Source organism: Python bivittatus, unplaced genomic scaffold, assembly GCF_059951505.1.
Source record: "Python bivittatus isolate LINGU-HERP-01145 unplaced genomic scaffold, Pbiv_v1 ctg000070_np1212, whole genome shotgun sequence".
Taxonomy (NCBI): domain Eukaryota; kingdom Metazoa; phylum Chordata; class Lepidosauria; order Squamata; family Pythonidae; genus Python; species Python bivittatus.
The window spans coordinates 2627732-2652034 of NW_028277034.1; the positions used below are offsets into that span (position 1 = coordinate 2627732).

At 38.2% G+C, this 24303-nt stretch overlaps 2 protein-coding genes and 1 long non-coding RNA gene across 9 annotated transcripts in view; 2 read left to right on the forward strand and 1 right to left on the reverse strand.

The window, feature by feature from the left end:
* Positions 1–3674: 3674 nt before the first annotated feature.
* On the reverse strand, positions 3675–17182 carry LOC148216829 (uncharacterized). The gene is made up of 3 exons (XR_015794652.1): positions 17026–17182; positions 16009–16063; positions 3675–4763 (listed from the first exon to the last, which is right to left on the reverse strand). It is a non-coding gene; the product is annotated as an uncharacterized LOC148216829 (long non-coding RNA).
* On the forward strand, positions 4831–13986 carry EXOC1L (exocyst complex component 1 like). The gene is made up of 3 exons (XM_007430495.4): positions 4831–5229; positions 11589–11719; positions 13720–13986. The coding sequence occupies exons 1-3, from the start codon at positions 5109–5111 to the stop codon at positions 13984–13986; spliced, it is 519 nt and encodes a 172-aa protein (XP_007430557.1). The 5' UTR covers positions 4831–5108.
* A 38-nt stretch (positions 17183–17220) lies between the features above and the next one.
* The window catches only part of EXOC1 (exocyst complex component 1), a 33647-nt gene continuing 26564 nt past the window's right edge, over positions 17221–24303 (forward strand). For 4 of the 7 annotated variants that reach the window (XM_088130899.1, XM_088130905.1, XM_088130910.1 and 1 more), the window contains exons 1-5: positions 17221–17354; positions 19317–19450; positions 20700–20830; positions 21170–21329; positions 23207–23227. In XM_088130899.1, the coding sequence (XP_087987025.1) occupies positions 19327–19450; positions 20700–20830; positions 21170–21329; positions 23207–23227 (436 nt within the window). In that variant the 5' untranslated portion in view covers positions 17221–17354; positions 19317–19326. The remainder of the gene's footprint in view (positions 17355–19316; positions 19451–20699; positions 20831–21169; positions 21330–23206; positions 23228–24303) is intronic. The other 3 variants (XM_007430490.3, XM_007430493.3, XM_007430494.3) reach the window with 1 other exon arrangement.

The following is a 24303-nucleotide window of genomic DNA, read 5'->3' on the forward strand; positions in this document are numbered from 1 at the left end:
CAACAGAAATTAATAAATAATAAAAAACTTAGAAAACATTAAAAATACTCACATTTTCTTTAGAAAAATCCCTGACATTGAACAAGAGATCACTTCTGATATTCATTTGCATCTGCAGTTGAAATGTTGCCCATTGCACTACTGGACTTTGTTCAATGTATCTGTAGAACAAGAAGAGCATCTTCAGATTATTAACTATAAAACTTACACAATACAGTATTTGTTATATATTTTTAATACATTGCCTTTTCCAGAAGCATACCAAAACAATATCTTAGTAATCCAATCTTCCAGGATTGTTCAAAAATAATCCTAGTATTAGATGAATACTAGATGAACACAATCTATGTATATTTTAAAAAGTAGGTTCCTCTGAGTTTTACTCAACTTCTGATAACATTGTGGACACATCCATGCGGTTTTCTTGCCAACAAGATGGAAGTGGCTTGGCACTGCCTTCCTCCATATTTTTTTCAGTTTACAACCCTTTAGCCTATTATAAAAATGAAGCCTTTAGCCACGGTTTCTAAGGCTAAAGAAAAGCAGTGGTGATCTGAACTGCATGGCATATGGTTTGCTGCTAGGCTGTTTGCAAGGTGCATTTCCTTCCCTGCTGAGACATGCAACCTATAGTGTGGGTATACACACACACACAAATACATATAGAGCCAGTTTGGTGCAGTGGTGAAGGCACCAGGCTAGAAACCAGGAAATTGTGAGTTCTAGTCCTGCCTTAGGCACAAAGCCAACCGGATGACCTTGAGCCAGTCACTCTGTCTCAGTCATAGGAAGGAGGCAACAGCAAACCACTTCCGAAAAATCTTGCTGAGAAAACTACAGGGACTTGTCCAGGTAGCCACCAGAAGTCAACACTGACTTGAAGGCACAAGAAAACAAAAATGAAAACACACACATAAGCAGATACGTATTATATCTGTGCATGCCCACAAGACAAAGGCGGGGCTTTCCAAATTGACATTTTTTAAAAAATCTATTCTTGCCTTTACATTCCTCCTTTCTCTGAGAGCTTGAGACAGCCAATATCAGGCAGTATTTGATCACTCCTTTGCCAATGAACCCATTTTTATTCAATTGATTGATTATGTGCCATCAAGTCGTTTTTGACTTCTAGCAACTACAAAGATAGATTTTCTCCATGGCAATCTGTCCCTAACCTGATCTTTCAGGCCTCCCAACAGCGCACCCATCACCACTGTAAATGAATCCATCCACCTTGCTGGTCGCCCTCTTCTTTTCTTTCCTTCCATCTTTCCCAGCATTAGAGCAAGGCATCAGCTATGATGTGCTATGCCTGACTTCATCTGATGCACACAGTGGCTAGACTGATGTAGGATTTAAACTGGGGGAGGGGGGCAAGGGGTACAAGCAGACCCCTCACTTCATCCCCATTTAAATCCTACATGTCTTTTTTTTTTTTTTTGGTGCCTTAGATTCAGTGTTGACTCCTGGCGACTGCCTGGACAAGTCCCTGCAGTTTTCTTGGCAAGATTTCAGAAGTGGTTTGCCGTGGCCTTCTTCCTAGGGCTGAGAGAGAGTGGCTGGCCCAAGGTCACCCAGCTGGCCTCCTGCCTAAGGCTTTCCAACCTAGGCGACTTCCAGCATTTTAAGTCCACACCCCGAGAAACGGCCAAGGTTGGTCTCTCGCCGCTCTGCGCCTCAGAAAAAGGGAGCTGCAGCTGACCAAAACTGACGCCTTTGAATACAGGAGGGCTGGTCAGAACAGGGGGGGGCCAGGCTCCGTCTGACCTTTTCCCCCACAGACCACCGCAGCCCTCCTCCTGCAAGGGGAGCAACCGCGAGGACCCATCATCCTTCAGCTCCAGGCTGGCACCCGATCCTCGCCCAACCCTCTAATGAGTCCCGGCTTCCCTCGCGCTTTCCAGGGGCCGTCCCGGGAACTGAGCCGCGGTCGCTTTACCTTTTCCCGCGCAAAGTCAAGCCGCAGAGATGCGCGACGGCGGCGGCCGCTTTGCAGAACCGCCGCCGGCCTGGCGACCCCGCTTCTGGCTTGTCCTGCGAGAGGAACGGGGCGCGGGAGGAGCCCAGGAAGGCGGGCGAAGGCGAGAGAAGGAGCGACCCGGCGGCGGGCCCCGAGGCGTCCATGGCCCCAGACCTGCGGCGTCGTTCGGAGCCGCCCCGGGCGGGTGGCTTCATGCCTGGTCGAAAGAGGGGAGGACGAGGGAGTTGCCCTCTTCTTTCTCTTCTCGCCGGGAACCGCAAACAAGAGCCTAAAGACGGGCACTCAAGCGGGGAATGTCGGTTTACTCCCCATGGAAACTCGGAGGCCCTTCTGAGGAAGGGCTGGGTGGACGGTCGAGGCTGCGCTTTCCCTTCCTGCTAGGCCGAGGAAATTTGTTGGATTTCTGCTCGTCGGCGGGCCTAAAGGATGACTGGGGCTGCCTGAGCTGGAGGTCGAGATTCTGCTCCCCGTTTTGCAGGCAAAAGCTGGCTGGAGATTGGAATTGGAGGCGACACCAGCAAGGGGATTTTTCCAGCTATTAATCCTGTCTGGGAGGTCCTCAGGGTATGGTTAGAAAAGTCAAGATGGCGGCCATGAGGGTGCAATCGAACCTCCATCTGTGGGTTGCCATGCTGCGTGTCTTAAAAGCGAAGGAAACACTGGCTGTGGTGTTAGTGTGCGACACCTAAAAACTTGGTGGAGCTTCAATCACACCATTGTGGCTGCCATCTTGACTTTTTTTTACCATGCCCTGCAGACACACCTGGATGTGCCCAAGAGAAAGGAAAGAGGAAGAGCTGTCTTGAGCCTAGGTAGCTCTTAGCACAGTAGCTTGTTGGGAAGGGGAGGGGGTGTCAAGTGGCCAACCTAAGCTAAAAAGTAACTTTTTCTCAAGTTTGCAGCCCACTGATGGCTTAACTGGTTTTCCTGCATTTTCAGTGGGTTAGACTATGTGATCCTTGTAGTCCCTTCCAACCTTTTGATTTCAAGTATCTCCTTTTGGGTGATCACTGAAAACAGTATAGAGTTCTGCCATTTTGAGGGAAGCCCTATAGTGTAAATCCTCAAATAGACATGTCAGAGTTAAAAAAACATGATACTCTCCAAACTCTCATCAAAACCCATCCCAAAACCCATCAAAACCCATGCATGATGTGACCCATGCTCTATTCTTTATTGTCCTCCTCTCCATGGACTAAGTTATTGTTCCCACCATATTAATTTTAACAAAGTGAGTTGGGAGTTAATCTTACAGTTGGGGCATTATGTATAATTTACATACCTCTTTTTAATCTTGAAGTTTCATTGGGTTAGGTAAGCACATATGTTGAGAGAGTGATAAAGTAAGCATGCAAAGATGAGACAGAATCAGAAAAACACATTCAGGTATTTGTTCTTCATACTGTTCCAGGTGTGAATTTCCAGTGCTGTGCAGAAGAATCTTAAGGGAGTTTTTGTGCTTCTGCTTTGCATAATAGTTGAGGGTTGAAGATTGGGCTCATACAACACATCTACCCATACATAATGGACTCCTCAATTGATCTAATTATGTATCTGGGTTAACACAATAAGCTGAACCAAAAACTAATCATACAGATGATTAGTTGCACAGTACTCTCAATGAAATTCTGGTTGGTCAGTTTCAAACAATGTGTATTCAAAAATAGCCAGAGAGTCTTATTTTTAAGCCAAATTTTATTAATTGTCAATCATCTGCAACAGTATTTCAAAAAGCTAACTAAGCTGCATTTAACTCGACTACAGGGTGCTTATTCTGTAATACCTATTTGGAATTTCAGGCTTGGCTGTAAGCTTATGCATTCTTACAAGGGAATAAGATCCACTGAACTCACTGAGAGTTATTCCCATATAGACATGGATAAGAGTGTGTTGTTATACTGCCTTTGAATTTATTGTACACTGGAAAATGGAACAGAGCTAAGTTGTCTATTTTAGCTAACATACACTTCATATGGTACAGAAAATACAAAGTTGATTTAAACATCAGTTGTACAAATGGGCTTTAATGGCCTTATGCTACTAATAGTCTTTGGAAGATGAGGGGAAGGTAAGAAAAAAATTCAGTTAATGAGCATCAAGATGAATTAAATATATTAACAATTGATATTTAATGACATATTAAATATCAAAGAGATATGGGGATTCTTTTTCCAGTTCTTTCTTGGCTGGCTGAGAGTAGTTTACTAATCTAATACAGTACTTTTTCATCCTTTTTCCCCTTTCACCCCCTTAGACAAATGTATTAAATAAAAACAGTTTAGAGATAAGTAAAATAGAAAAGTAATGAGGGTTGCATAGAATGAGTAAAGGTAGAATGAGTAAAGGGTTGCATAGAATGAGTAAAGTCTTTGCAGAGGGATTAGTACCAAACTCTAGATGAGGTTGAAGGAGATGAATTATTGCAAATGGAAATTAAAATACTGATATATTACTCTTATAAAGTACTAGCAGGGAAAGGGTTACTTTCCACAGTACTCTAACCCGGATGATAGAGTTTTTTTCCTGGGTGCGTAGATGTAATATCAAAGCTTTTTTTTCTGAACTGATAGGAGGGTTTGGAGCCAGAACTGGCTGGCTTTCCTTTTCTTCTGAAATGATGCACGTACACTTGTGGGAAAAGTTAAGTGTTCAGGAAAAGCAGCAGTTCTGCAGATGAGGGCGGGTGAGTAGATGTAACTTCTGCTCCTGTCTCTTCTTTTGCCAATGGTCTTATTCTAAATGGAAGATCATCTCAATCAATACCTCCAGGCAGCTGTTAACTCTGTGGGATAATGGAAGCAAAACAAGTTAGTGTGAATGGGGCTTTTGTGTTGCTTTGGTATTAACAATGCTTCTGTCCCATGATAGCCAAGGGGCTGCTAAGTCCCACAGGAGTGGATATTTCTTTTCATCAACAAACTATGGCAGAGCAGAGGATCTTTTGATGTACTGGACATTGAATGGGGCTGCTGCTACTGCTACTTCTCTAGCCAGCAAGCTGGACAATTGGAACCTGGTAGCCTGATGGTTCGGTCACAGAATTAACCCTCTAATCTCTGGAGCAAGCCACGGGAGAAGCAGCAAAAGGAGTGGAAACAGAACAGCCCTAGTGATATAAACTAAGGCAATGTCATCACTGGTGAAGGAGGATCTCAACAAGAAGCTATTCAGATCTCTAGGGCAAAACTTGTATGGGTTCATTGAAGTTGAGTGTTCAGGCCAAGATCGGTTTTACCTCTGTGCTTCAGGTAAATGGGGTGGGGGCATAAGGAAAATTAACTATCTCTGGTTGCCATCTATCCATTATACTGTAAGGGTGTAAGTTGGAAGCCAGGAATTACTGATTCAAAATTCATTCTAGCCATTAACTAACTTGGTGTTGTGGGAGAAATATTCTTTTAGCCTCAGTCCCTCTATCTGCTAGGGAGGAAGTATGCTAATGCTACATACACTGTATTATTATTGCAGTAATTAGTGCATGTGAAATGCTTTAAATATACTCAATGCTTTGAATGTACTAAAGTACTTTTTAAATGTTAAGTATTATAATCTGACAGGATCTACATCTGATAGCTGTATTTATTAGGATTTTCAATAAATGTCATAGCATACTAAAATAAGACAGTAAACCTAAATGCATCTACTTAGAATTAAGATCTATTGAAATCAATATAGCTTCAAAGTAACTGACTGGGATTAGGCTTTTAATGTGTTCAGGATTAAAAGGCTAATCAACTGCACAAGCATGAATTTTAAATATTAATAATCTAGATTCATAGTACAATCCCTTTCATAGTATTCAGACAGCCGCTCCCCCCCCCCCAAATTTGGTGGGATTGATTCTCAGTAAATGTTTTAGATTTACCAGTCTACTCTGTAAATTATTGCTAATATCTTTGGATTATAGAGATACTGCGCTTGACAAGCTGAATCTTGTCAAATGCTGACTGAAATAGTAAACATCCTTCTCTGAAAGTAATTCACATTTAAGTAATTTTTAGATCAATATATTTAGGATGAATCTGCCTCTGTTTGTTAAATTCCCATTTAAAAATGACCAAATTGATTATTTTCCAATCAGAGGGAAATTTATTTTTCTATAGGAAGCAGCAGAATAAATCTTTCTGAAGGGAAACAGCAAAAATATGATTAGATTTTAATAAAACACATTTGATCTGTGGCTTTCAAAAATTGTTAGTTTTGGCATTTTTCTTGTATGGTATAATAGGCCTTTTCTCTTATTTTTGCTTCTAATATAAATAAGGCTATAAGTTTGTTCTCGCATTATTTTGGACTTTAATATTTTATATCCCAATAACTGATGCGGTCACTTTTTACTTTGCCAATCTAGTATCATTCATTGGCCCATTTTGATAATTCAGCGAAGCGATACTGATGAGTAGTACTTCCATCTGTGTGAAGTATCTCATAATATCTTAGAAAAAATTACCTTTAAAAATATCTTAGCCAAGAAACATCTGCATATTTGTTTAGAAGTACTCCATTGTTTTGACTTAATGGTTTTTATTACTTTTTCAGAATATATTACCACTATTTTAAAATGGGTGCTTTATATCCTAAACTGTGTGTGTCAAGAAAATGTAGACTTACAATATCTATTCTACTGAATAACATGTTAAGTAGAGATTATTTAATTAATAAGAGGAGGCACTGATTGCAACATTTCATGTTCCTAAATATTTCTTAACGCAGGATATGCAGAGAATGTAGATACAGAAGGATACTTTTCCCTGAAGCACTGAAGGAGCAGCCTGTTATATTATTAAAAGAACTATACACAAAGGAGTACTAAAGAATTGATGCAGAGTTTGGGCCTGGAATGTTAGAGAGGATAACATCATATGATACTTCACATTTTATTTAGTGATATAAAGGACAGAATCAGATGAATGAATGGATTTCTTTTTCAAAGGATAGAATAAATATGGGGAGAAAACTCGCCATGCTATTTGTAGTTAAAGACTTGATAGGAAGTTGTTATAAATCCTGAGGAAAGTCCAGCCTAGAAAATAAGAAACTTCCTGAAGAGAACACACACACAAATATGCCTCTGTGTGTATGTGTGTGTGTGTGTGTTTTACATTTAGTATTGCTTCATGTCCTTGGTGTTCCACCCCTTTGGAGCGGGCAGGCCATGTCAAGACATGCATTGGAAAAAGGATGGTGGTCGTGTTCTCACTCTGTACCCTTCTTGGCACCCCTCCCCCTGTGGATGTCACTGCTTCATTTAAAATAAAATCTGAACAAATATTGAAAAAATCATTCTGAAATTCAGAATTTATTTCTGTCACTGAAATCCACTTTGGTATTCACTTTTCTCCCTTTGCTTCACTCAGGGGTTCATCTTCTCACCCACACTCCCATTAGCTTTAGAAGGAGCTCAGTTCCAGTCCATCTGATTGATTATTGAATTGCTCAAAGAGGACTTACATAAACTTCCACAAATTATTTTGAAAGGAATCTAAGTGATTGCTAAATTCCAATAAAAATCCATATTTGTGCCATATATCAAAAAGATTTATGGTTATATTTTTAAATAATAGTCTTTCATGCTACTTTTGAAAGTGGGAGACTAAGGTAATTAAAATTGCCCTAGGCATCTTCTGGCCTTTGCATGTGCTAGCGGTGTCAGTTTGGCTGTTATTCAGTATAATGATGTTAAATGACTTATAGCCTTGAATTTACTTGCAAGTAAATAAATAATAAATAAAAAAAAATACACCCTTAAGTCCAGCTTGACTTTTGGTTTCTGCATCCAAGCAGATTTCTTGGCAATATTACAAAAAAGGCTTGTCGTTGCCTTTGCCTGGGTTGGATGTTTTTCTGATTTCCCAGTCTAGCCTACAGCCTTAGAATTTCTAGATGATTCCCCCATAAAAATTCTGACCAGAGCTGACCTTCCTTAGATTCTAAAATCAGCCAACGTTGGCTGTGTGCTGCCTATCGCTGAGATGAATATTGCAGACATCCAAATAGGATGCCGGAGATCTTCTGTTGTGTAAGAAAATATGCAAGGCCTTTTATTTTGCATGCCTCTAGTCTGAAACAGTGAAGAACAGTCAGCACAGTTGATACTTGGATGGACCAATGGATCTGAATCAGGATAAGAACATTTCTTATGTTCCTTTTCAGGTTTATCTGATTGCCATACAGTGTTGATGCGCTCTTCATTCACTATAAAACTCGCACACGCAAACATACACATGCCACCTGGAGACAGGTGACTGGTTTCATCCTATATTTGGACTCCTCAGACATACGGAATTAGGACAAAACCTGTCATGTACAACCTCCTCGCAGGGAACACCACCACCACACGGTATTTCTGCCCATCCTACCAGGTCAGATAGCGTGGGTGTGCTCCTGGACCCTCCCTTTAAATGTTGCCATCTGGTGGGACATTGGAGATACACCTTTTCCACAGCTGCCCTGACCCTTTGGAACGGTCTCCTTTCTGAGATTTGGGGGTCCCCCACCCTATTAGCCCTCTGGAAGGCTGTGAAGACCTGGCTTTTTGCTCAGGCTTTGGGCTAGAATAGAAGTGAGCCCAGCAGATGTAAAAGGATGGAGAGTTCATGTGATGTCGCAGCGCCATTGTTGAGATACATGGTGTCATCGTGGGATTTTGGCTGTTTTATTTATCCTGTTTTCATTTAATATTATTTTGAGCCACCTAGGATTATCTTGTATAAGATAAGTGGGCATATAAATTTTCTAAATAAATGAATACACTGTAAAAATTGAGAAATACTGTATATAGTGGTGGAAATCATGTAAAATCTTGTACGCAAGTCATGACATAATGTGACAGCTGTATTATCTCTTTCTGAGAGCTTAAGGGAAGGTAGATTGTATATACCATTCAAATAGACCATATACAGATGTGTGTGTGTGTGTGTGTGTGTGTATCTATACAAACATACACAGAAACACTATGTACATTCAGATTGTACATGTGTAGGTTATATCAAGATTATTTGATATGCAAGGATCCCACTTTCCTTCCTTCCTCTGAGTATATACGCTACTTTGATTATAACGGACTCTGAATGGCTTACATCCCCTACTCTTTAAAGTAAAGTAAAGAATTTTATATATATATAAAAATCAAACAAGAAACAAACTACAATTCTATGTCAGGAACAATAAACAAACTTAATTCAAACAATACATTCTATGAAGAACATTTCATAGCATACTGTATCTATCAAGTTCTGCTGGAAAAGCTAGATTTTAATTTCTTTTTTAAAGAAACAGTAAAGTTGAAATCGTAGAGCTCTCAGGAGGAATGCTGTTCCAAAGAAGGGGAACAGTGCAAAACTCCTAGTCTGAGAAGGCAGAGCTGCAGGAAGTTTGGTGCCAAGCCACAGAGACTTTACAAACCAGTACCAACACTTTGAATTGTTTATCTGCTGGGGTGGGGGGAGGGTTCAAAGACTCTCTGGGTCAGTTTGGGGGGGGGGGTATAAGGAACTCCAGAGATTCCCTCACCAAATGTTTCAGCTGCGATATATCTTATTTATTGGTTTCTTACAATGTTTTTATCTTAATTGTTGTTAGCATCAAGTCATGTATTGAGAGAGGTGGCATATACATTGAATAATTACTTCCTTCTAAGGAAATGTATCCATGATAGAATTTTTTTCTGCTTTTAGTTTTTTCCAAGTTTGAGGTGATCATGGGCAGTTTTGTTCCTTTATTCCTTATTCAGCATTCTTTATTTATCTCTCAGGAGACAGGCATTGGTCTTGATCTTGACTTACATTAAGTCTTGATTTGTTCAGACGTGCTTTGTTGAACAAACCGTAGCGGCCTCATTCAAACATCACATTAAGCCACTACTTAATACAATATATGCAACTAGATAGTAAAAAATAATTAATGTAGCAAGTAAACTGTTAAAATACAATAACACCATTTCCCTAAGAATGTATTCACATAAGCAATTTATAAAAGCCCAAATCACTATTAATAGAGTTACATGAACAAAGTTCACCCAAGCTGAAATTATGAATAACAAATGCCAACATTTCCTATCAATTATTCTCTGGAATTTCTTGAACAGTACAGCCTCTGAGAGGTTATAATAAAAAGTCAAAGACCAAAAAAGTTGCAGTCATTAAGTGAACCACTGTGGGACATTAAGTGTGATGTCATGTGACCATGACATGCGACTTCCTACTGGCTTCCCCATTGACTTTGCTTGTCGGAAACTGGCTATGAAGGTCTCAAATGGTGATCACATAACTGCAGGATGCTGCAACCATCATAAATGTGTGCTGGGTGCCAAGCGCTTGAATCACAATCATGTGTCTGCAGGGACATTGCAATGACCGCAACTTTGAGGACTGGTCACAAGTCTCTATTTTCAGTGCTGTCGTAAGTTTGATTGGTCGCTGAATGAGTGGTCGGTAAGCAGGGATTACTTGGACTGTTATTGATTATTGTTTTGTATTTTTACTTTTTTAATTATTACCAATTGTTAGATCCATCTTTAAAAATGCAGATAGTTATTGCAATTGGCCTTTTTAATTTATTAGCCTCTATGTCATAATAATTCCTTTATAGGATATATTATTCTACTCTATACTACAACATTATACTCCCTGTAGGCATAATATTAATATTAAACATAGTTTATTTACAGATTTCAGTGATATAATGATTTTATATTTCTTGTTAGCTCTTTTTATTATTCTAAGTCATCACGCTATAGTTTTATCTAGACTTTACAAATTTCCACTATATTCATTGTCATGTTTAAAATTTTAAACTTATAATTTTAGTTGTATTGGGATTGTGGTTTTATAGTTTGTGATAGTGATTTTTTAAAAAGTTAATGTTTATAGTATATAGACTACACTGTTATTTCAATGAGATGGCTGTTATCCTATTTTTCAAAGCTTTGTTTTGGTGGTCAGTGCCGAAATAAAGATGACTTCATGTTGCTTATTTTCTTTAAGTCATGCTTTCTCTGATCTGCAGGTAAAGTAGGTTTTCAGAGTAATTTGTAAATATTATTTTTAAAAACCCTATATTCTAATAGATTTACAGGCTAAAAGACACAACACAAAATAAAATTGGACATTAATAATATGAGAAATTCTTCAGCAGCAGATAATTTATTGCTGCTAAACTGTATGCAGTGAGGACTACTTATCTTTAAAATTAGCAACAAACTGTACAAACACTGACCCATCGGTACATTTTTGATGCCATTAAAGAATTTGGTGTTGTGACTGCAGTCCTAGATATATTTATTTGGAAATAAATCTAACTGAGCCTGGAACTTATTTCCAAGTAAATATATTTCAAATTCAATTTTAAATTGCCCTTTTAACTTTAATTATGTACAGTTGGTATATTCTGTTTAATTATGTACATTTCGATATGGTACCCTAAGCCTTAATTAATTAGGCTAAATTAGGCTAAATAGCATGAATGCTAAAAGCAACTGCGATTGCTGAATCTCAGAAATGCTGGGCTTAACTCACTAAATGCCATCGAAGACATTTTTTGTTGATAATTTATTTTTGTATCTGTATGAAAATATATTGTGCATGTAAACTAAATGTTCATCTTGCAGTGTCAAAAGGTGAAGAAGTACAAATATCTGTGGTAAAACACTGTAGAACTGGTCTTGATGAGAACTATGAAATATCTGAAAAATGGCTTCTAGATGATTTGGAGATGATAGATGGAAAAGAGGCTGATGCTGTAAGTGCTGCATTTTATTATAAGACATACTTATTCTGTTGTTGATGATATAATAGCTAGGATGTAAAACTAATTCCCAGGGCATCATGGAATTTCAGGTTCAATATTAGATAGATTTTCAGACAATGCATATCTCCACAGGAGTGGAATGATCCAAGCCAAACACCCGTGGAATTGGATGATGTCTTGAACACACTTTGGGAAAGACTAGCTTCGTTAGTCAGTGATACAGTGGCGAAGCCTTAGAGTTCAGTCAGACTCTGAGTAAAGACCTGAGTGGTGAAATGGTTGGGATTACAGCTGAAGCAGAAGTAGAGGAATTCCCAAACTGAATGAGATCAGGCATGGATTAAGGCACATTTGAAGCCCTATTCTGTGGCAGCAGAGGCAATGTAGAATGTTTATTGTTCTGTTTCCATTGTTTTTACACAGTATACACTGGCACTGCTGAAAAAAAAATATATTTGTGGGTAAATTTGATAGGATCCATCTCAGTTTGGACTCCAGAGATAATCCGGTCACAGGGATATAATCATGGCAGCTGTTTGTCCTGTTATTTTGGATTCTTTTTTGCTTGTAAATCTTGAGGATGTATGCATGGAGAGAGGAAGACTATTATCTCCTTACCTGTGTAAAGGAGTCAGAAGCTTGTGTATTTCTTTTAAAGAGAAATAAATTTTCTTTTCAATAAATATCACAATACCAGGCTCACTTTTTCTAGGTACTTGATCTTTGAGAAATAAGGGGAAAATTACATGTGTTGCAGTTCCCATATCAACAACCTTTGCTTTAGACAGACAGCTCTTTTTCTCCTACATCTAACCATCTTCATCTATTGCTCTCTCCAGGGACCTTCTTGCAGAACCATGCACTAAACATAATTAAAGGGAACTGCACCCCTTTTCACTATACACTTGTCCCTTGCAGCTAATTCAGTTGGCTAGGATGGTACTGGTCCTATGGTTAAGGGAGATGATCAATACCTTCCTGAAGATAGTATTATTTCCAAGGTCAGGATTTGGCTTTGGGGGTGTTGTTTCACTTGTATTCAGAAGGTAAAGCTGAAGGATTACTGTTCAACATCAAGGCTATTGATTTATGATGTACTTGGATACTAGGAAATCCCAGGTTTATGGGTTAGACAAGGTAATTGAAAAACTAACCCTGAATACAGGTAGTCCCCGGGTTAAGAACACCAGGGTTACAGATGACCCATAGTTAAGTATGGAACCTACTGTAGCAAAATTCAAGTTAAATACAAAATGGATTGAGTTAATTACACAATACTACTTATACAGTTTTATACAATACTGTTCCAGCTTACATACAAATTCAACTTAAGGACAGACCTTGGGAACGGAACTCATTCTTAAACTGGGGACTACCCGTATAGCAATGGCAAGCTACATATCTATTACTGTTGCAAAAAGAAAAAGGAAAAAAGAATCCTACAAGAATGTGCCCATCTTGTCACTATAATTTCAGCATCACTGAAGGGAGCCTTTACTCAGGCTGTCTTGGCCACATCCTGTCTTGATTGTTGATTGTTGCTCTATTTGAAGCTACCCTTGGAAAATGTCCAAAGTATGGTAGTCAGACTGCATGCCTTACTAGAAGATCTCATTAATTGGCAGCTGGTTTCCAACCACAATTGATCTGATATTCTAAAGTACCATCTCTCTTGTTTAGGCAGTATTATCTACAGAAGAGGTCCTTCTGAAGATGCCTCCTCTAGCAGACCCTTGTTTATCTGGCATGCATGGGGCCGCCTTCTGTGCTACACCAAGACTTTGGAGTTGTTTTTGTTCCACACTGTCTTCAGAAGCGCAGACAACACAAATCTCTTTTGCCAGGCCTTTAAAGAGCAGTGGTTCTCTACAGTATATTTGTATTTTTATAGGTGCTACCTTGTGTCTGCATGTTATTTTAAGTCCTATGTTGGTTTGAATATTCTTTCTGAACAGAAAGGCAGCATATAAAAACATTTCTCTTCCTTTTAGGATAATCCATGGTTTGATATGCATTTCAACAAAGTTTACAGTTGGGAAGCTTACAGCTGTGCATCTAAATATGCCTTTGCAAGAACATTAAACAAGTTGAATGAGATGTACCTGCGGAAGGACTTGAAGATTGTGAACTTTGATTTTACCTATATTAAGGATGAAGCACTCTGGGCATCTAATAATGGGGATTGCTTTGTACTTATGAGAATATGCTTTTATGCATCCAATCTTTTGTGTCTGTCTCTGTGTCCCCTGCCAGGCTGACTGTTATAGTTACATCCAGACTTGAATAATACTACCAAGTAACATTTTAAAAAAGCTAGACATTCAGTACCGTATCAGGGTTTCTATTTTTCATAACATTTTTAAGCCAATTGTTCTCTCAGTCTTGATAATATGTTTAAGTACCAATTTCCTTAAATCACTGCTTTTCAGCATCACACAGCATGGTCAGGTTAACCGCAAGCTCTGCTGAACTCATTTGGCTTACTTTTCAGTAGCCATGTATACCTTTCTGCTGCAAAGCTAATCAATGAAAATCCATAGTGGTTGCATGCATGCTGTATTGGTACTGAGCCAACAAATTTGCTTCTTATTATCTCTAATTAGGATATTACTGTACTCAAAAGTCTGATAAGGGATGTGATCTCAAGATTTAGATAAACAGGAGATTCTTTCTCAGTGCTGTATTATTCACCTGAGTATTTATTTCTAGTATCTCATCTTACCTGATTCCTGGTCACAGAAACTCATGGCACAATATATTCATTAGTTGAAGTAACATAAAAGTCTTTTTCTTTCAGCAGAGTCCAGAGATCAGTATCTCTGGAATGCATCAATTTGTCAAAATAGGACAAAAGCAAATAATTATTTTTTACTTTGTATATAGAGATCTTGAAGATCTAACAACTAAATCTCAAAACATAAGGCAAATTGTTAACACTCTCAATATTTAATAGACATGAGAAGATACTGGTTGCTGTAAGAGAACCATAAGACTTTTTTTTAAAAGCAAAATCAGTTAGCCATCTATAAATGCTTATCATTCATTCTTAAAAAAACTTTATGTAATTGTTATTTTTCACATTTTTTTTTATTTTGTGCTGAAAATTATGTGGTTCCATATTTGTTCAATTTCAACTATTTCTCTATTGCTTTAGCCTTATTTGTATATTCACAGAAATACAGTGTATATCTTAAAATATCATTGATATGGAAATTGGATAATAAATTTAAATTATTGTCATGATACACTTGTTTGCATATTCAGGGTTCAATAGTTCAAATATTTTTAAGTTATTCAGTTAACAAAATCTATGAAAATGTAATTTTAAAATATTATCTTTTTAATTGACAGAGAAATTTTAAAAAATGAATATAAAAATACAAAATTCAATAAATGGTGGATTATGGAAAAATGCTCATGGTCTGTTACAGGCTTGTAGCCAGATTTCACGAGTATTTCCATGAACAACAGTATTTCCATGTAGCTGGCTATTATGTATTTCCATGTAGCTGGCTGTTATGATTTCTCTGATGGGATGGCACGTTTGTAAGACATGCCATGCCCAATTACTACAAAGCTAGTTCTCACAAATGTGAGAGTGTAAACAGCCATTCTTTGGGAAGCAAGGATTAGTTGTCTCAGCTGCAGATTTTAATTTGTTGATGCTGAGGTAAACAGTTTACCTCAGATGCTGAGGTAAACAGTTATTTCATTTTGATTTAGCACAAAATGGAAACAAAAGTGCTTCATTTTATAAAATTAAACCTTGTCACCCCACCATTTATATAGACTTAAGAATGTTGGAAGAATAAGCAGCATATAAAGTGTTATGCAGAAAATGAGCTTTGAATCTTTTAAAAAGTGTTGGTAAGGGAGTTGGTAGAGCACAAGTGTTACCATTTGGTTACTGAATAAAATAGTCTTCTTAAAGAGTAATATTCTCACATGGATACATCAGATTTCTATTAAGATTTTAAGATTATCTGTTTTTTTCTGATGCCATCTATTTAGCAAGAACTGATCCTGTACTTAGTTATCCTGTTAAGTGCCATGATGTGGTTTCAGGATGACTTGGAAAACTATTAAACAGAGATTCTTATATTAGTTTCGCCATGTTTGTGTCAACTCTCTGTTCATTTTGATTTAAATATTTCTAAGCTGCCCTGCATCCTTGCATACTAAGTCAGTATAGACAAATACACAATACACAGTCAAATAAAAACACCTAAGCTCGATTCCCACAAGAACAAGGCAAAGTACTCAGACAAAGTAATTCTTACAGGGTGATGCAGTGAAGGGTGAGACTGCTTTGGCTGATTGCTGCCTATGTTGCTCCTGTAAAAAAAAAAAAAATGAAATGATTGGATTAATTAGAGTTGGAGAGAGAGAGAGAGAGAGAGAGAGAGAGGTGCTTGCTGTGAATTAATGAGCACAGATCTAATTTCCATCTTTCTCCCTGGGGTTGTGTACCACCACTTTAATTGATGCTCCACCCACATCTCAAATCAACAGCTTCCTTCCCCCTTTCTTAGGGATGCATCCTTGTAGAACAGTGTTTCTCAGTCTGGGCAACTTTAAAATGTGTGACTTCAACTCTCGGACTCTCTGGAAATTCTGGGAGTTGGTCACACCTCTTGCCCACATTGAGAAACACTGCTCTGCCCCACAGTGCCAAAGTACTTTCCTCCTCAAGATGGGAGCAGAGTACGTTGGTACAAAAAGCACTGCCGTCACAATCTACACTTGGTGTGTCTCAGCAACAAGGCCAGTAAGTGCTATTGCCTGTACATAACATATGTACTCATAAAGTGCCTTTAATTCAGCGTTGACTCCTGGCAACTGCCTGGACAAGTCCCTTTAGTTTCCTGGCAAGATTTTTGGAAGTGTTTGGCCTTTGCCTTCTTCCTAGAGCTGAGAGAGAGTGACTGGCCCACGGCCACTGAACTCACGGTCTCCCAGTTTCTAGCCGGGTGCCTTAACCGCTACACCAAACTGTCTCTGATACACTCCTATAACTCATCTTAAAATTGCCAAGGTCAAGAGAGTAACCTAGTCCATTGTCCTGAGAGATCAGTGTTTTTCAAGCCTGACAACTTTTAAGATGTGTGGACTTCAAACCCAGAATTCATGCTGGCTGGAAATTCTGGAAATTGAAGTCATTCCCAGCAGGATGGCTGGGAGTTGAAGTCCACACATCTTAAAGTTGCCAAGTTTGAAAAACGCTGAAATAGAGTCTCTGGGTTTCAGTTTTACACTGGGCGACATTTGAAAACCTCTTAAGGAGCGGTGAGACTGACCATGGGGAAGGAGGAACCAATATGCCAGCTTGCCAGCAGAGGAATCAGAACAGAGCCCATTACAATAGTAACTTTCCCAAGGGCAGCAGGAGAGCAGTGGAGGGGGGGGGGGGAAGGACTTGAAGCAGAAGTTCAGTAACGCGCCCCCACCCTTCCAATCCACGCCTCCCTCTCAGCTGTCAAAGCCCCTTCCGGAATACTTCCGTGTCTGTCACGTGGCAACAGGAAGTTTGGCTAAGGATGGAGGAGGCGGGACTTTAGAGCCCGGGAGGGACCGGGGGTTTCGCAGGAGCAGCGGAGGCAGGACCGGCGACCGGTCTGGGCGCGGGGTAAGGAGGGCAGACGCGGGGAAGGTTTGCAAGGCCGGGGGGGGGAACGCGCTGGCTGCTTCGGCTGGCGTTTCTTCTTCCTTCCTAGATTCCTCTCTTCTTCTTCGGGCCGCCAGATCTGGGCTCCAAAACTCCGGGCGGCCGCTTGATGGAGCACGTCAAGGGGAAACGCTTGCTTGTGGCTGCCCTCTGGGGGCGGTCCGGGGTTTTGCACCCCGCGTCTGGCGGCCCTGGGCTTCCCTTACGGGATCCGTACGCACCGGGCCGCTGTCAAAATCCTGCTGGATTTCCCCATCTTTCACCTGGGAATCTCTTCTTCCTTGCCCGAAATTCTTCGTTCCAAGGAACGAGAAAGGAAAAGTGATCACTGCTTGCTTTTTTTCCAAAAGTGGAATGTAATTCATGAGTCAGTTTTCCGGGGAAGCAGTAGTGCCAAATGAGGTACACAGACATGCTTAAACTCGTTAATGAATTGCCCAGAGTTGCTGGGAGTTGGGCGGCCTATAAATTTAATAAATTATTATTATTAATTGCTCCATTTTTGGATTCTGACCATGTATCCAAATATAAATTGACTGATGGGTTGAATGCACACAATATAACCTCCCCTACTTAGTGGACCCTGATTAGACTGAGCATGTTGTGCAAATGCTGCTGCTAGATCTTTAATTGACCAAGTGGAGCACATTAACCATGTTGCTTCTAAATATACATTGGTATCAGGCCAGCCTCTGTGAAGGGTTTATTTCATCATCATCATCATCATCATCATGATGTATTAAACTTGTATGCTGCCTCACTCTCAATGAATGATTCCTTACAGAATTATTCCTTATTCCAAGATTTTAGGCCCAGGGTAGGTCATACAGTGTCAGGAGACACCAGTGTGCTCCCAGACACCCCTTTTGGTGCCACCAGTCTTTCTGTCCTACCTGGCTTTTAAAAAAGATTTTTTAACTTAGAAACAAAACAAAACAAAACTGGAAGCTGGCATGCTACGGTGCAAAGGATCAGCCTCTAATGTCATATTTACAGTATTTGCAGGAATGCTTTGGGGTCCAGAAAATTCCCAGTAGGACAGTATAGATTCTAGATATGTAGATAGGTAATATAGAACATTTCGTTTACATTTGAGTAAACTGGTCTTTTGTGCTTTCTATGACAGCTCTTTTGCAGTAGGCAGCCATTTTGTGACTGTGCCCACCAGGCTTAAAACAATTGCCTGCCGCTGCTTTTTGTGCCCATTAAATGAAAGTGCTGTATGCTACGTAGACTTATGGCTTGTGTGATTCAGCTCTCTTGTTTTAAATCTCTATATGCATTTTGCACCTTCCGTTTTTGTTCACATATAGCAACTTTTCATATTTCAAATGGACACATCGTTCTTTACTAATTTAGTGATTGATTCAATTCTGATTGCTCTGTTAGATGGTCTGGGATATGTGATATGTGTGAGTCTAATATATATCACATTTACTATTGCAGTACGTCAGTATTTATTTATTTATTTATATTTCAAATTTGGTCACTGCCCATATCACTAGAAAGTGACTCTGGGTGGTTTACAGTAAAAAACAAAAAATAAATATTAATTAAAATACAATAAAGATACAATAAAAACCAGATATGTTTTTTTATCATTTATTTTAAACGCATCATAGTATAAATACTGTTGAAAGTCCATTATGAGCCAGTGTGAAAATGGAAAATAATATTTGATACAACAAGCTTTTACTTAAAATAGATTTTATCTCAAAGAATAAATATTAAAAAATACTGGTGTTCATTTAATAGCACAAATCTTTTATATATCTGAATAACACAATGTGTGCAATGCAAATTTGTGAGTTATTTCTTAGTCACATCACTTTTACTATATTTGATTATGGGCCATGCTTGGTACAAAACTGGAAGAACTGACGAGGAATGCAATGGTGCTGAGCATTGCCTTCTATCTTACAGCTTGGAGAAAATGACGGCCATCAAGCATGCCTTACAGAGAGATATTTTCACTCCAAATGATGAGCGTTTACTGAGCATTGTTAATGTTTGCAAAGCAGGAAAAAAAAAGAGAAACTGTTTCTTATGTGCTACAGGTATATAGATTTAAAATAATAGATAAAAATTATCCTTAGCTCATTGGATTGTGATGTACCCTGGGATAACTTAATTTAGGATGATGTTTTGTTTGCTACCATCTGGGATAATTTCCATGTGTAGTGTAAAAATGATTACATGCTATGTACATTGGTGACACTAAATAAAATAAAACAGCTTTATTTTTTTTAAAGGAAAAACCACACTGTACAATTGGTATATATTATTCCCCCCCCCCCCAAATTGCTATCAAGCTTTAGATCTTAAGATCAGTGGCTAAAATATATCTGAGGGGAAATTTCCAAAAGCTGGTGTATCTGTCTCTATTTATGATAGAATGTATTTATATCAAATAACTGAGACTAGTAATTCATAGCTGAATTTACAAACATATTGTTTTCAGACCAATTATATGCTGTGAGCACTAGATCCCAAAGTTTTACTTACATGGAGTTGATTGACTGATTATGTGCCATCAACTTGTTGTCAACTCTTAGTGACCGCATAGATCAGTGTTGTCCAAACTCGGCCACTTTAAGATGAGTGGACTTCAACTCCCAGAATTCCCCAGCCAGCTATGCTATGCTGGCTGGGGAATTCTGGGAGTTGAAGTCTACTCATCTTAAAGTGGCCGAGTTTGGACAACACTGGCATAGATAGATTTTTTCCATTATACATGAAGTAGCAGAATGCAATAAAGGCATTTTTGTGTTCAGATCATCTACGGATATCACCTTGCATGATATTCAGATTAGCAGTTTGTACTGATTTTAGGACTATATTTACATCTAACAAATCCATAAACGGTTCAGATTTCTCCAACAGGTTAAGGCCCAGTGTTCCTTTGGCCTTACTGCCCTCTATTAGCAGCCTTAGCTAGTTTGCTCCCATTCCAGAGAAGGCTCCAACTGTTCCATGGTTAGAAATTTTAGATTATTTACTTCTGCAAGTTTTCAGGTTAAAAAAACAACACTCTGATGGTTCACACTGTCATGGGCTTTTATTTGATGGTTATGGAATGTTTGTTAACCTGAAGATGTTTCAGAGAGGCCCTTGCTTGACACTGTTTTCAAGATAATTTTTCTCTGTCGTGTCCATTATGAACCACTTTGAACAATGTTCTGGAAGCTTTACATTTTCATTAAACCAAGTTGAGGAGAGTATGTATTTAAGTGCTGATTTTTTTTCGGATGCAGTTATGGGGAAATGTGTATTATCTTGTGGAGCTTAATCATCTGTCCTCAACAGTGACAACTGAACGCCCAGTCCAGGTGAAGGTGATCAAGGTGAAAAAATCTGATAAAGGTGATTTCTACAAGAGGCAGATTGCATGGGGGCTTCGGGATCTCACTGTTGTTGACGCCAAGGATGCCATCAAAGTATGTCTTAAATACGATGATCTTTCTTCATTCTACAAAGACAATAAATAGAGCTTTCATCTGAATATATCATTATGGTTTTATTATTTGATCATTGGAAATCAGGGTTACCGTTGTTTTGCACACTTACCTGGGAATGGATCCAAGTAAATTTGATAATATTTACTTATATGTAAGTGAGTTTAGGACCAGGCTGGACATTTAACTTCTAGAGAAAAGTATGCCGTAGGTGCACTCTTGCTCTATAGTTCGACACCTGTCACATTTAAACTTGTCTGCAAATTTGTTGTGTAAGAAGACAGTATGATGGTTGACGTTTGTTTCATCTCTGTTTTTCAGGAAAGTTCTGAGTTTGATCTACATTTTGACAAAGTATACAAATGGGTTGCTAGCAGTATTGCAGAAAAGAATACTTTTATTTCATGTATTTGGAAACTCAATCAGCGGTATATTAGAAAGAAGATTGACTTCATCAATGTTAGTTCTCAGCTTCTGGAAGGTAAAGGTTTTAGATGAATCTTTGCTATGCTGCCTCTGAATTCAATATTTTTTAAGCAAGTAGAAAATCCATATTGTCAGTGTTATTTTTCTTATCTCTAAAAGAAGTAGCTTCCTTGACTTTCAAGGGTCTTTTAACCTGAACCTGAACCTGTATTCAGTACATGAAATAACTTCAATGGAAGTTACAGTCACAGAATAGTTGTGATCCAAAGGCATTGCTACTTGGTATTTTATATATGTTTAGTGCTACAATCCATTTTTCCTTAAACTAGAAGTTTAAGATGACAGGCTTTATGTTCTTTTCTTTGAATTGGCTACATCCTATTTCACATTAGCAATTTTTTATTCGTATAGGCAGTTTCATTGCACCCTTCCATCTACACACCTTTAACCATTAAATTTGTTCCAGAAAGAGTTCCAATCCCCCTGATATATTTCAAGAATACACAGTACTGAGAATCCAATCGACCAGCAATCTTGTCTATTAGCAGACTGGTTATTTACTTAATAAATGCCAATATCTGCAGTAAATTATGCCCATAAATAACCAGTACAAGAAATAGTCTGATGGAAACATAGAAATTTGCCTTCTGCTGAGTCAACATTTGTCTATTTTGCTCACCAAGGCCCATCAGAAGGTAGATAAATAGAACTTCCAAGTATTTAGCTATAATAAGTACAATCAAAAATAAAAATGTAAAAGATTTTTTGCTAGAGCTGACCTTGTTCCTATAATTTCTCTCTTAGTCCTAAGTGTTTCTCACCTATTAATTGGTTACATATAATTGATTACATATTAATTGGCTACATATATTGTCTACATTTGTCCAGGTCCCTGTACAACTAATTGATTGCCTTGATTCTTTCCATCTGAATTCTGATTTTTCGTAGATAGTTCTAATTTTTTATTTGAATATCCAATGCATGATTTATGGATATTAACATATAATTTATTCCACTGTCACCAACCTCCCAATAGGCAAACATCATTATGCATTTGGCACTAATAAATGGATCTCTGAATTCCAGCTAAGAAAGTAAATTCCATAGTCACAAAATCTGTCTACCCTTAGCCTGACCCAGCCTCAACTTTAGACAGGATACGTCCTATCTCAACACAGGTATATCAGGGAATGAACCTACTACTTATTTCACATAAACTATCTGCTACTTAATTATGACTTTAATGTGGACCTGTGCCTCAGTTTGGGAGTTATTAAGCATCAGAGGACTGAACTAATTCAATCTTCCAAGTAGTCTTCAGTGATAGACATACAGTATGTAAAGTTATGGTCTATAGACCTTTGTGGAAATTACAAAGTCTTTTTCTTCTGTATCCTATTGTAGGGAAATCCTACTTCTTTATGTGAGTTGTGCCATTTATTTATGTTTTGCAAATTAGGTTATGATCCACTTTTTGAATATTCTTTTGAAACTTGTGCAAGATAGAAGTCAAAATCATGGCGCAGACACGCTCTGCTAAAGAAATTCTGTAGGTCTGGTTTTTTTTGGCAACTTAAATACAGCACTTATAATAACTTATCAGATCAGCTTTGTAATGCACCCTGGTTGGCAGGCTTAACCCGTTTGCTCTCACACAAACAACTGAACACAACTGTATTATAGTGAGGGCACTCTTAATTACTAAACTTGTGTGTTGGTGTGGTTTTAAGCTTCATAATAATTTATGTGATCATCCAGGGGTTGCATAGTTGCAAAGAAATCTTTGTAGTTTGCTTAAAGTTCTCACAAGTTTTCAAAATTTTGTAACAAATTGTTGCCATTTTTTTTTTAAAAAAGATTGTGTTCATTGACTGCTTAGCTAATATTCTTTGCTTCTTCTCCTCTGCTTTTCTCATACTTTTAATTCTCCAGAACTACCTAAAGTCACTGAAGGTGCGTAACACCTTTTCCTTCTGTGTTTCTTTTTCTGTGTAACTAATTCAGTTGCTTTTGCTTTATTAAAATTGTCTAAAACACTTTGTTAAGCAAAACATTTCATTCAGGTTTGTCAGGAATGTACTGAAAATGCAGATAAAAATATCACTCAACAGTTTTTAAACAATGACCAGTTGAATTGAATTTAAATATGAAGATAGATTGCAAAATAACTAATATAATTTTTTGGTGAGAATTTTCAGAATCTACCTTTTCAGTACAATGCTTGTTGAATTAACATTTTGTGTAAACAGTTAAGACTAAATTTTTGGTTGAAAGTTTAGTTAACAATTGAAGAAGTATTTGTTTCTTTGTAGAGTTTTCTTGAAACTCAATATTTTGCTCAAAATCTCTAATCAGACCGCTTTCACCATGTACCTTGGAGATAAATTGGTGCTGCGAGCATCTTAAATGAATTGTGTGTGTGCGTTAAATGTATTCTACCCAAATCCTACACTTAAATTACTGTACAAACCAGAGCACACAAAATTGGGAGTAGATTTTGTTGAACTGACTTAGGTTTACTTTTGAGGAGACTTGCCTAGAACTGAACACACACACACATGCACACACACACAAGAATGAGAGCCAGTATGGTATATTATGGATAAGGTGCTGGTTTAAAAACAGGGAGACCCAGGTTCTAGTCTTCCCTTAGGCATGGAAGCCACTGGGTGATTTTTGGGCCAGACACACTTTCTCAGGCCTAGACTAGGAAGTAAAAAAGTACTGGACCAAAATGTAGATTATGGTCCATAACATTTAGTTAAGTAGTGGAAAGTATTTTGGGAACATTTTGAGATTTAGCTGGTCCTCTTTTGGGATGTTCTTATAAACTCAAAACAGCATCAGAACACTCCTAGTGAGTTTGGAAGAGCTCATTTCAAACTCAACATGGTGTACACTTCTGCTAACTAATTTTGCTGAAGGAACTGATATATTTGTTTGGCATTCATTACTGAATATGGAATTCTGCTTTAGTTCACCGAACATAATGGCTCTAGATTTCATTACTTTTTGTTGCCTTAGGACAT